Source organism: Solanum dulcamara, chromosome 12 (assembly GCF_947179165.1).
Source record: "Solanum dulcamara chromosome 12, daSolDulc1.2, whole genome shotgun sequence".
Classification (NCBI taxonomy): Eukaryota; Viridiplantae; Streptophyta; class Magnoliopsida; order Solanales; family Solanaceae; genus Solanum; species Solanum dulcamara.
The window spans coordinates 52,502,649-52,517,144 of NC_077248.1; the positions used below are offsets into that span (position 1 = coordinate 52,502,649).

At 31.8% G+C, this 14,496-nt stretch overlaps 1 protein-coding gene across 1 annotated transcript; it reads left to right on the forward strand.

The window, feature by feature from the left end:
• Positions 1-6,479: 6,479 nt before the first annotated feature.
• LOC129876394 (FCS-Like Zinc finger 3-like) lies at positions 6,480-8,298 on the forward strand. Its single transcript, XM_055951826.1, has 2 exons — positions 6,480-6,771; positions 7,227-8,298. Exons 1-2 carry the CDS (start codon positions 6,653-6,655, stop codon positions 7,381-7,383), a joined length of 276 nt encoding a protein of 91 aa, XP_055807801.1. The 5' UTR covers positions 6,480-6,652; the 3' UTR covers positions 7,384-8,298.
• Positions 8,299-14,496: the final 6,198 nt, after the last annotated feature.

A 14,496-nucleotide genomic window follows, 5' to 3' on the forward strand; every position in this document is an offset into this window, starting at 1 on the left:
ATGGTGGAGTTTCTGTAACTTTAGGCAATTGAGAAACTCTCTCCCAAATTTGATGTCCTGTTAGTGATGGAGGTGGAGGGTCATTTCCAACCCTGTTTTTTTTAATGTATGTTTCATCTTTCTAAACTCATGGTTCATTGGCAAGAACTGACGATGACAATCAAACCATGATTTTTTTCTTCCATGCTTTAAGGTGAATGCCTTACTATGTTCCATGCAATGAGGACAAGCAAGCTTTCCAGCAGTCATCCAACCAGACAACATTCCGTATGCAGGAAAATCATTAATAGTCCACATTAAAACAGCACGCATAACAAAATTTTGCTTAGTTGATATATCGTAAGTCACTACTCCTTCAAACCACAATTGTTTAAGTTCATCTATCAATGGTTGTAGATAGACATCAATCAAACTTTTAGGATTGCGAGGACCTGGAATAACACAACTTAGAAAGATGTACGGACTTGTCATGCACATTTCAGGAGGAAGGTTGTACGGGGTAAGAAATACAGGCCAACAAGAATAAGGTGAGGAAACATTAGAGAATGGTGTGAAGCCATCTGCACACAACCCCAATCGTACATTTCTTGGTTCACTAGCAAAATCAGGATATATGTTATCAAAATGTTTCCATGCTTCTCCGTCAGATGGATGTGACAAGACACCCGGCGGCCTTCTATATTCACGGTGCCATCTCATATGTGGGGCAAACCTCATCGATGCATACAACCTCTTTAATCTGGGAATAAGAGGTAAATAATGCATCGCCTTAATTGGGACCATCTTTCCAGCAGGAGTCCTCTTATAACGAGTTTGTCCACAAAACTTACAATTTTCTAATTCACTATCAGTCTTGTAGAACAACATGCAGTCATTAACACAATAATGAATTCTATCATACGACAATCCTAACTTGGAAACCAATCTTTTTGCCTGATAGAAGTTCTTAGGTATGTTAAACTCAGGATTAACCAGTTTGCCCAAAAGATCAACCATTGAGTCCATAGCCGCATGAGGAACACTCCAATCTAATTTAATATTCATTAACCTGACTGCAACTGACAAAGCAGAATGCAGACTCCCTTCACATAGTGGATGACTAGCCTCTTCTAAATGTTGATAGAAATGTCTTGCTTCTTCATTAGGAGTTAAATCAAAATATTGTTCGGGTTCCATCCCACCTTGAACCCTGAACGCATCATTAACCATTTCATGAACTCTATCATGTTGAAATGTATAATGTTGAACTCTATCATGTAGAACCCTATCACGTTCAACACTAATTTGACCATGTGGTGCAAGCATATTATATTCATCCATGGACAGCAGATTATAAAATATATTATTCAATAATCCATCTATTTCTCCATGATCAACCCATACAAAATACCTAGGCTTAAATCCATTACCATACAAATGAATCATAACTATATCTGGATTAAAAAATTTCAAGCACCTACATTCACGACAAGGACATCTAACCAATCCATTTCGCTTAAAAACATCAGGTGTCATGACATGATCGATAAAACTTCTTACACCGTTAATAAATTCAGGTTTCAAACCACCACCAACTTCATAATGCATGTTATACATCCACAAACGATGATCCATCTACAAGATTACATATATTCAAGCGTAATTAGTTCATAAGGACTACAATTCATCGAGACTACAACTGACATTAATTCAAGTTATAATTAATTAATTCATATAATAATTCAGTTCAAGTTATAATTAATTAATTCATGTAATAATTAAGTTCAAGCTCTACTTAATTCAAGTTATAATTAATTCAAGTTATAATTAATTAATTCATATAATAATTAATTCAATTTATAATTAAGTTCAAGTTCTAATTAATTCAAGTTATAATTAAGTTCAAGTCCGAATTAATTCAAGTTATAATTAAGTTCAAGTTATAAATAAGTTCAAAATCAATAATTCAAGCAAGCAAATCCCAGATATAGATTACCATTTAGCAGAATTCCAGTCAAAAATACCTTCAATCCAACAAACCCCATATAAAAAAAACAAGACGCTAAAACATAAAGGGAAATCAAGAATTCCAAAAATTCACAACTAAAGATTCCAATTTTGAGGGATTTCTACCATGAATAACTTCAATCGAGCAAAGCCCGTATCAAAAACTACAAGCTAAAACATCAAGGTAAATCAAGAATCTCAAAAAAACACAGCTAAAGATTTCAAATTTGAGGAATTCCAACCAATAATCAAGCAAAACCCATATCCAAAACTACAAGCCAAACCATAAAAGGAAATCAAAAAACTCAAAAACTTAAAGCTAAAGATTCCAACTTTAAGGAATTCCAACCAATAATATCTTCAATCCAACAAAACCCATATCATTAACAGAAAGCTAAACCATAAAAGTAAATCAAAAATTTCAAAAAATCACAGCAAAAGATTTCAACTTTAAGGAATGCAACTAATTATAACTTCAATCCAACAAAACCAATATAAAAAAACTACAAGCTAAACCATAAAAGAAAATGAACTACAACAAACTAAATGTAATCACCTAATTAACAAATGACAAATAAAAAAAATTAAAATTTAGTTTTAGGTTTAAGCCCTAACCTCTTGAAAATGAATAATAGTCCAAAAATTTCACAAGACGGTGGCGGCGGCGGTTGACTGACGGAGGACTGAGAGACGGTGGTGGGACGATAGTGGGACGGCGGTGGGATGGACGAATTTAGAGAGAAGGCAGAGAGAAATAGAGAGTTTAGAGAGAGAGAGAGAAAACTGAAAAAAATTCGTTCTGTGTTGAACATATTTAACAAAAAGCGACGGACAAAGTCTCTAAGTCCGTCGCTTTTTTAAAAATATTTGACCACTATTTTGACCAAAAAGCGACGGACAAAGCGACACCGTCCGTCGCTATTTTAAATATGTTGACCAAATATTTTGACCAGTAGCGACGGACTTAGCGACCCAGTCCGTCGCTACGTTAAAAAAAAACAAGCGACGGACGGCGTCTTAATATTTAATTTATAAATAATTATTTTTTAATAAAATATATAAAATATTTATATAAAAATAATATTTAATTTTAGCGGAAAAATCTGCCAAAATAAGCGACGGACTAGGCGTCACTGTCCGTCGCTCCTATTAAAAAAAATTAAAAATAAAAAAAAACGACGGACAGCGTCGTTTTATCCATCGCATTTTATTTGCGACGTAGTCCGTCGCTTTGTGTTCTATCATTTTTTGACAGTTTTTTAGTAGTGCTAGTCATCACACCAATTCACTTTATTGGATATTTTAATATTATTTCATTATATAAAATTTTAATTAAACATTATTTAAATTGTATGTTTTAATTAAATCTCTTGAATATTTAATTATTTTTTATGTAATATTCTTATAGTATTAACTTTAGATATAAAAGTTAGTTTTTTAATAATTTTTTTTATATATGACTTTTTTAAAAAAATAAATTTATATTGAAATTTGAATATTTATGTAGAATTTAAAATAATTTTTTCAATTATGTGATGTTTATTTTATTGTATTTCATTAATGATTTTGCTTTTATTTGTATTATCCATTATTATGTATAATATTTACTAGTAATTTATATTATATAAAAAGTTATGATATAAAGTAATTTTATATTAAACGACTATAAAAAAAATAGGTGGAACCCATCGGTGGCCCCTCAAAGTTGGAACCAACTTTCACTTAGATACTTCAACTAAGATTTGTTCATTTTAGACACCTTAAGTAAGATTTCGATGTGTCATTTTGATACTTTTTTTACAATCACTCAAATATCTAAAGTGTGTGTAATACACTTGCAGCTGATGTGTCAAAGTGACCTATTAAATGAAGTTAATGACCACTTTTTTCTAATCAAAAGTCATTATTTTAAAATTATTTTTGATATATCTGTCACGTTTCTTCATTTAATTGGTCACTTTGACACATCAGCGTCAAGTGTATTACACACACTTTAGATATTTGGGTGATTGTAAAAAAAAGTGTCAAAATGACACATCAGAACCTTACTTAAGGTGTCTAAAATGAACAAAGCTTAGTTGAGGTGTCTAAGTGAAAGTTGGTGCCAACTTTGAGGGGCCACCGATGGGTTAGGCCAAAAAAATATGAATTATGTATGATGAATGATTTAGAAAGAATTTATTTTATGAAATAAAAAATATAAATAAAATAAGAAATAATAATATAATAATAAAGAAAGAGAAAAATAATTTTTTTGAATACAAAATTTTGATATAATAAATTTGAGTTGATTTATATTAAAATAATTTTGATATTAAATTTAATATAAAATTTGATGTTTGGATTGAAGATGGATCGAGAAGGGATCTACTTTTTGCATCAAAACGACACGTAACCCGTTGGCAGTAATTATTTGGTGCATCGCTGGTGAATGATGAGGATACACGTGTGTGTGTAGCCAGTTTTTATTTTTAAACCCAAACACTAGAATATTGCTGACCGACGGGCAGGGGCAGGGTAGGGGAAACAATGACCTCGAAAATAGAGCCTAACAGGTCCCAATGATATTGGCTAGTTTCATTATCATGTAATGAGTGGGTCCCAAAATAAATTGTTGTTTAATGCTATGTAGGGACCACATCGACGCAGCTCCGATGTGGGAGGAGAGAGGAAAATAAAATTTACTATCATGGAATGGATGAGAGTGGCAGTGGGCCCCCAAAAATGTTGCTTTTTCGAAAATTGGTCTAATCTTTTCTTAATATTGTGCTTGAGCTATCAAGATTTATCACTATTTCTGTTACAACTACTAGTATTTCATATGTAGTTGTCTATATCAAAGTAACATATGTTTGAATCACAATTTATGGACTCTTTGATTTAGCTAAATCAATGTAAATAAATGCTACCCCCTCCGTTCATATTAATTGTTCATACGTCTGTTGAGAAATTATAAATAAGAAGGATAAATTTACTAATCAATCTATTAAAAATTTTCAAAAAACTTTATAAATTGATTTATGTTTTTTTTAAAAAATAATTATAAGAGTAATATAAAAAAAGCATTAATTCTCTCTTGATTTTGAAGTAATTTGAAATAAATATTTTTAAAAATATAGACATCAAACAGAGGGAGTACGAATTAATAGATGCTTGAGACATGAAAACAGTTTTAGCAGGATTAGTTAGTTTTTTTTTCCTTTAGAAATAAAAAGTTTAACTCTCTAAAAAAAAAAAGAAGGGCAAAAGCCCTTAATTGTAGTAGAACTTAATTGAAGATTCTCTGAAACATAAGGGAGCAAAATGGTAAAGAAGTTTGTGCCCTAAAAATTACTTATGATAGTCAAGTTGGCAATAGATTCACTGTACTGTATATTGCCATTAGATTCCACCCTTGAAACCTGGAGAAACAGCCAGTGGTTTTATTACATAATGCCACCTAATATGCAAATTTATATATAAAAAAATTATTTCTATTATAATAATAAATAATAAATATGAATTATTAATTTTAAAAATATAATAAGTTTAGTATTTTAAAATTTCAAATGTAAAATCCATATAATATAATTCATGGATTCCGATGCCCTTGGTCCCTTAAATCACAATTATTGGTTTTTATCTAATATAGTTTTTTCTAGTGGTCTAAATTAACATTAAACATAGCGTAGTCTCCACTCTCAACCAATCAAATAAAAAAATTATACTTATGATGGACACTCGTAAATTTCTTATTTGTGATCAGTCACTTTACTACTGCACTATAATGAATGATATAAACTTTAATATTACGCTCAACGTACAATATTATCACTTGTAATTATAAGCTATTATCGTTTGTGAAAACTGATTTCCTCTATTTATCAAACTCTTTTTTCTTAGTTATATTTAATAAAAAAAAGTTAAAAATTTATTTTATCATTAATGAGATGTGTTACAATAAAATACCTAGTGTAATCTCATAATTGAAATTTATAGAGGATAAAATATACACAAAACTTATACTACCTATGCGGTGTAAACAGAGTATTTTTGAGAGATCTTCATAGAAGAAATTCAAAGCAAGATACAATTTTTCTTAAAAAAAAATAGAAAGCAAATAAAATAACAAATATTATAATACTTTGAAGAATAAAAACAAATATGGAATTACTAAAATTATTACTAATTATAAGGCTACAAGGAGATGGGACTAGCCCCTTAAATTCTCTCAACTAAAAGGTGACAACATTTAGACCTTTTACTCTAATTATCGATCTCCATATTATTTTATTTGAAATTACATTCTCAATAAACTGAAGTTGTGCCACTTTATGAGATGAGTTATGTCTGAAGTACAATGAAACAAATAAATATATATGATTTATTTTAAATTTATTGAGCATGCTTTGACAGCTCGTGTTGGAGTACTCCTTAACATATCACAAATCATTTACAGGCCGCAAACTTCAATTATTATTTTTTCTTAAATTCTGTATCCATCCAAATACGATCGCTTAAATATAGAGAAAATGAGTATTATTAACTAGCCCTAAAAATAAATAAATGAAATAAGATATCAACTCAACTATATATCATGGGAAATCCATCAATATATAAGAAGCTCCACCACTTCCTTGCAATCCTCCCACACTCTCTATTTCTTTTTCTTCATAAAAATTAAAGAATGAAGTCAGGTGCAGCATATTACAGTGGATGTGAAGAACAGTATCAACCCCATTTTCTTGATGCTTGTTTTCTTTGCCAAAGACCCTTGGCTCACAACACTGACATCTTTATGTACAGGTTAGCTACATAAATACTCATCTTACATAATCTTTTTCTAAGTATTTTTGAAAACCTTTTACTTTAAATTTCTAATATTTACCTTAATGGCATATTCTAATTATATAGTCAATAAATTTCATTGTATGCTTAAGATGACAAGTTAGAAAGATATTGTTTTTGGAAATTTTTATTTAAAACAAGTCATAGTATTTAGGAAAATGTTAGTAGCCCAACTGGTTAGGATTCGATTTTCCGCCTTATAATATCATCTTCCATTTTTCCTGTCATAAATATTATTTGTGATAATAAACAATTTCATGAGGGGTAAAACAAAAAAATTAAAATTAAGTAATTTTTAAATATATCATCTTAAGGAAATAGAGAAAAAGCAAGTATTTAATTAAAAGTGAAAAAAGTAGCTAATAATAGTTAATTTCTTGGGATATGAATGTAATAGTTTATTGTGATTGCAGAGGGAACACTCCATTCTGTAGCCAAGAATGCAGGGATGAGCAAATAGAGATGGATGAAGCTAATGAGAGAAAATGGAAAAAGCTTTCTTCTTCTAAGACAAAAACAGAAACTGACACAAACAAAGCTGTACGGACAGGCACAGTTGCTGTTTCTTGAAATTATCACCAATCAAACATAAGTTGTTACTACATTATGTATCACGAGGTAGTAAAGGTCTGTATGTACCCGATCCTTTTCCGACCTTACCATCGCGTGGAATTATAAGAAAAACTTTCTACCAAAAGAAAACAACTAAGCAACTCCTGCAAGTCATTTGAAAAATAATTTTGACTACAAACAATTTTGATGGTGGAATCAAGAAGAGAAGTGAAAACCCCATCAAACAATTTTGAATTATATTTCTTTAAATTAAATCTTGTGGAATGTCTGTAAAAAGGGACATCCATATTTGGGAGGGTTTAAAATCTCTAATCTCCTATCTGAACTATCTTTGCTTTCGATCAGCTTATGAAGCGGTTTCTGTTTTGTGTAAAGAAAACAAAACACAGTTTATATATATAAGGCATAATAAAAAGTAGTTGGAGTATAGTGTATGTCCATGTCCCTGTCCACAATTGTTGCATCTTCATCTCTACCACCCACTAATAGTTCAGATATTTAAACGTAAAACGGAATAATTTACGTGTGTTTTTAATATTCACTCTTTCCGAAGCTACTAATTCCTATGAGAGGATTCAACCAGGATACAAACTTGATTCTTGATGAATCTCATGAAAGAGTACATTCAACAAAGGTCCGTCTAAGCCCATCTAAGAATGCATCAATCACGTACGTCTAGACATTTCATTGTAATAGTTGTGCTCAGTTATTCGTAAAAATTTCTTTTGAACAATGTTCTATATATATATAGGTCACAAGTTTGAGTTGTGAAAATAATCACATAGACTTTCTATATCGCACTTCTTAGAGTACGGACTTTCCCCGGATCCTGCTAATGCGGGATGTATTGTACACTCAACTGCCCTTTAATGTTCTCAATATATGTGGATGTTTCTATTTGTACCTTTCCAACCCGTCTTCCAGCTGATTAATCTTTGCAAGAATTTATTAGTTATTAGGATAATGCATAAGTACCTTGAACTATAACTTAAATTTCAGCGATACACCTTAATTTAATTAGGGTCCTATTATCTCCTAAACTCATTTTTTTGCATTTTTGTACATCTTTTGTGTTGACGTGGAATCTTCAACCATGTAAGTTGGTTGTTTTTGTACACACGCGCCTGCAACGTCGGCAAAATATATTTTTAACATTTTTTAAAAAAATATTTTTTTATTTTTTTAAAAATATTTTTATTTTCTATATCTTGTATTTAAATTAAATTAATTCACATATTTTTTTATAAAAAAATTCCCTTGTATTTAGATTTTTTAATTTTTTTTTACCTTCAATCATTGTCTTTTCACTTTTATTTTTTTATTAATTTTATTTACTCTTTTTATTTTCTTTGTCTTTCTTTTCGATTTGATTTCAAATTTAATTCCAAATATCTCGTATTTAAAATAAGTTAATTTCGAATGAATATCAAAATAAGTGAAAAAAATCAAATAAAACTTTTAAAAAATAAAATGTTAAAATTAAAAGACACATTTTAATTATTTTTTTTAAAAATCCACATAAGTTTTTAAAAATAATTAAAAGTAAAAAGATAAGAAATTAATGAAAGAAAAAAATTTTAAAGTGAAGAATAAATTTAAATAAATATTTTACATAGAAAGAAATAAAAATAATTAAATATATATACGTTTTAATATTGTACTGACTAATTATAAAGTTACCAATTAAAAAAGGACATGTGTCCAATTTTTCCACTCATAACTTGTCTTCAAGAGAGTGTGCATACTATCTGTGCCACGCCAGTTTTTAGGGTATATTTATTTCATTTTAAAATAATAAGAATAATAAGACCCTAATTGAGTTAAGATGTGTCGTTGAAATTTCGATAAAAAAAAAAATATGTTGAATTGGGACAGGAAACCATCATAAGCCAGCCAACAGTTCAGGATATGTATGCACTATCCCTTAGTTATTACATGGTAGTCCGGTTTGTTGCTAGAAGTATTACATTTTTAAAAAATCCACATAATCCCATCTACATGCTAGACCTCCCAATAATGTCACTAAGTGGATTGGTAGGTGAAATAACAACATTGACTAACTTTGATAATGAATTGACAATAATTGAGTGACTTATGATGTACACATGAGTCAAATTCTTTTTTCACAGTTGGCGTAGACTTTTGATTTCTGTGGTGTGTGCATCTTTTACTTATTTCTTAGCCCTATACTATGAATCAAGCAACACATCGTTTTTCATAGAATAAATGCAGAGAGCTTTGGTTTTTTAGTCTTCTATCATGAGGATCAGTGGTTCAATTTTCATCTGCTAGAATATGTACTGCTTTTGCAGTCATACAATTTTATTTTGTAATGATAGTTGATACTTGATCGATTTGCAATACGTAAGAAAATATAATAAAGAAAAGTTATTGCTGGTTTCTTGTTAATTTACCAATCGAGTCGTCCTTATGTGGTCGATGATAAACTAACAAAGTGCTTACTCGACGATTTAGGAGATTTATCAAAGAGGAGAACAAATACGTGGCTGAAGTAACCAAGGGAAACATTTGAGCAACTAGATGTTAGTATGTCATTTATGACAGTAAATTTCATCCTTTACAAAAGTAGGCGACGCCAACAAAATTTGTGACGATCCGCACATTTAAATCATGATGACATCTACCATAACCCACCAGTAGGTAAGTCAATCCATATACCCAGAACGACAAGTAACAAGCATATTAGGCAGAATCAACAACCAACAAAAATTTATAATGAGTAAATGAAAACACAACGGAAAAGAGAACAATATAAACATATACATACATAAACAAAGTATAAGATCCAATCCCACAACCTGGTGGATGATAGGACAAAGAACCTAAAAGAGTATTAAGTCCCAAAAGTGAACTAAAAAGTACAGACTTGTCTCGAACACAAAAGACAAAACTATATACATGTGGAGATAAGTCGAACTAGGATGCCATCAGCTCGCCCTCTATCTCTGAAGATCTCCGTAACTGAACCGAATCAATGCTGTCTACTAGCACTCGGATCTTCATCAAGAAAACACATACAGAGCATAGTATGAGTACAAAAACAATAAATACCCAGTAGACATTATAGGCTTACTGAGCTTGGAAAGTAAGACAATATGAAAAGTGAGAAAGTAACAACAACTAGAGCTCATAAGAACGAAGCGATAACAGAAGTTTAACTATATAGGTCATGATTCTAGAAAGAACGGAGTACTAAAGTAAAGCACCTATCTACAACCTAACTAGGCCCTTATAAGCCCAAAAGGTACACTCGTGCACAATTGAAAAGTAAATAACCCAAATAGACACCCATAAATCTGATGGGTACACTAAAGAGCTAAAGACAATACTAGCTAAGATTAAAGTATTCCAAAACAGAACCGACTGGCCGCATACTTGAATCGCGTCGAAGGCACCCCAAAGAACCCAATAGAATCACCTTGTTAGGACTCAAACTCGGCTAATAGGAGCATGCCTGGACTCAAACCGTGGCTAATGAAAGTATGCCAGGGCATCAAATTATGGCTAAAAGAGGTACTCCAAGTCCTCAAACCGTAGCTTAAAGATCTAAGTGTCACCAATCACAGGCTCTTCTTCAAGAGGAAATGTACCGCATAGCAAAGCACCTTTAGAGTCACCAGGTACTCGCTCTATCTCGAAAACCCAAAACCCGATCCAAATCACCAACCAAGCCCAAACTAACAAAAGAAACACACCATGGCCAAGTCATAAGAGAAGTTATAGATGAGCAGTCATAACAACTGATTTGTCACCTAGCTAAGGATTCATACTACTATATCCAAGTCTGCTATATTATTCTACAGGGAGCTAAACCATCCATAGCGATGTCGGAGAATTCTAAAGCCTAACAATTCCAAATCGCAAGTCTAAGGCAATCACTAGACTATGACTAGGATAAATCCATGAACAATCTACCAATATAAATCCAAACAACAATAAAGATACACTAGGTTGGATACAATCAACGGAACTAGGGAGGGCATTCTCAATTTCTTAAAAACTACCCAAAAATAGGCTAAGGCATGCGTTTTATCAACTGAACAAGATACAAACTAGAAACCCCTCCCAAAACATGCTTATCAACCTGAATTCACTAACAGAAGCTCAATCTAAAGAGCGGTACACTATAGCTTACCTCAAAGCTGACCACGAGCACTCCAAAACTACTATACCAAAGCTTTCCCCTTTTGAACTACCTTCGATCGCTGCTACACTATCAAATAAATGGTCATAATATTAATACAGATGTTTTGACACCCAAATCGCAATAATTAAAGATGGGCTAAAATTGAGTAAAAATGGCATTAGGGGACCTGCACCAGAAATCCCAAAATTGACTCCGTTAATTGGTCCCATTTAGCTCGAACTTATGTCCTGAAAACTGGCATAGTTCAAGCCTTATAATGAGCTAAAATAGGTCATATAATAAACTCTTCAAGAAATCACTATTAAAGGGGAAAAAGAGGTCTTGAGAACAAAAACATTACCTCCAAAATAAGCCCACCATGCTTTCCTGAAGGTCCCAACACAAAGCCTCAATAATTTCCTGTAATTAGAGCCAAATCAGCTGAATTGGAGTTCCCAAGCTCAAGATATCAAGTTTTGAAAATGGAGGAATGAGTTGATTTTCAGAACTAGCCTTTAATTAAAAGACCAGTTAAATGACCATCGCAAATGTGGGACCCAATCCACAAATGTGAAGAGTGGGTCCACATTACTCTGAACATATGGTGCTGAGCTCACGAACACAATGGGTCATCTACCTTGACCTCCACAAACGCGGCTTAGGGCCTATAAATTCGATGGCCAAAATCTTTGATCTCCATGAACGCGACACCGGGCTCACAAATGCGGAGAGCAAAGTCACTTGCCTCGGCGCATGCGGCACTAGGTGCACTAATGCAAAGCACAGATGGGGCTACACCAGCCCATATTTGGAATTTTATAAAATTCCTCCACGGGGGCTCAAGATATTTTCAAAACCCTGTGCATGCAAACAAACTAAGCTATCCCACCAAATTTGATATTCCAAACTCAATGGAGATGTTAGGAGGGACATCGCAGACTTTTGTCTACTTTTAAGTGTGTCGCACGTCTATTGCAAGTATGTTCTATCTCTGAATCTAGTTCTTTGACATATGCGGTGCAGAGGCCACTACAAGGTGTGTGCCCCACACAACAAACTACCTTCTTCAGTATGACATTATTGCATTCAGTCTGGGACGCCTCTCTTTGAGTCCTAAGCTATTTTTAAAATCAACCTAATCATATATATTAGCTCATCACAATAATTATACATAAAATACATAGATATTCGTATACTAGAAACTTAGCTAAATTATGGATAAAATATGATGCTTGAATGTGTGTACACCATATATTAGCTTTCTACGAAAGGTTGTGGCGCAAAGGAACAACTGAGAATCAAATTACAAGTTTGTCTTGCACCACCGTCTCCATAAAAAATGTTGTGGTCTTGCACCATATTGTTTTGTGCAAGGGTGGCACAAAGTATAATAAATTTTGGTCATTTTCGCGATGCTTATGATATTGATCCTCTTATGATCCTTTTTTTGCTTCTTTCTGATTTTTCCATTATTTAAGCTCCAAATTCCTCCATACACTTCTACATATAATATTATAAAAATTCATAGAATTAACGCTAAAAATATGATAAAAGTACTAAATGTGAGGTAAGAAATAGCTAGTTTATACGCATTTTTGTCTAAATATCAACAACCTTTAGGCAACGGTAGGCTCATTACGAGTGAATTCACTTACGATTACAAGAATTTAGAACTAAACGTGATTATTACTCTGATGTATACAAAGTTACTTTCCAATTAAAATTATGTGAGGAAGATACAAAAGACGAGGATATGGTGAAAAAGACTTTTACTACTTTTTATGCCTCAAATATAATATTACATCAACAATACCGTAAAAAGGAAGTTAAAAATATTGTAATTTGATCTCATGTATTTTTAGGGTTAAGTAACATAATATCCTTTTATTGAAAAGTTATGAAGAGTGTACCATTGAAACTGCAGAAGAAAATGCGGTTGAAGCACATGGTTAGTTGAAAAAAGATAAATAACCATCGAAGCTACAATAATGTGCATTGGCGTGACAATAGTAAGAGACAATATAATAATTGTAATGACCCGTTTGGTCATTTTTAGAATGAGTCATCTCTCTTCTATAAAATACTCTCTCTGCAAATTTAAATTAGAAATTTAGACCTTTCGGTAACTTCGGTTAATTAGTAAAGGGATAATTTTAGAGAATTAGTTTAATTAGTGGGCTAAAGTATCAACTTATTTAATACCCTATACCATTTTTCTTATATTTATTAAAATAGGTTAGTAGAATTTGTCATTGTTAGTAGATAATTATTTTATTCAGAAAGGGAAAGAGATGGGAAAGGAGGATAGACAGAAATATTTTTTTTGTGGCGTCGAACGACACGAGCAGGTACCAAATTATTCTATGTTGTACAATGCATTAAATATTGAAAGGTTGGATGAAGAATTTGGAATTCCTTGTTTACAATTTGAGTTCCATTCTTAATGGTTGCCGCCACTGATTTTGACCGGTGGCTTTAATTTTTGTTATTTTTATTTTATTAAAAAAAAAATAATAATAAATTAATTTTTTATATATTGAGATAGATAATTAAATATTAGGTGTGTTGTATTATATAAACATCATTAGATTTATGTTATTTTGAGGAATTGAGACCTAATCCTAGACTTGATATTTAGGATTTAATTATAGATTTGGGTAAGTGTTTGGGTCTAGGCTAGACATATAGTAATATGAATATTGTTAATTTCAAATCTCATGATGATTATTCATTTGATTAGATTACATTAATTTGGAAACCTAGCGAAAAGGGAAGGCTAAGGTCTCAGAGTAATTGCATGATTATTTGAGACAAGTGAATTTCTAAACCTCAGTTTAAGCTTGTAGATGCTTGTATTTCTGTGTTATGTGTACTGGGGAGTAATGAGAATTGGACTGGATTATTGACTGTATGATTGACCTTAAAAAAATGGAGATGAGGGGTATAAAATGGTAATTTAATGA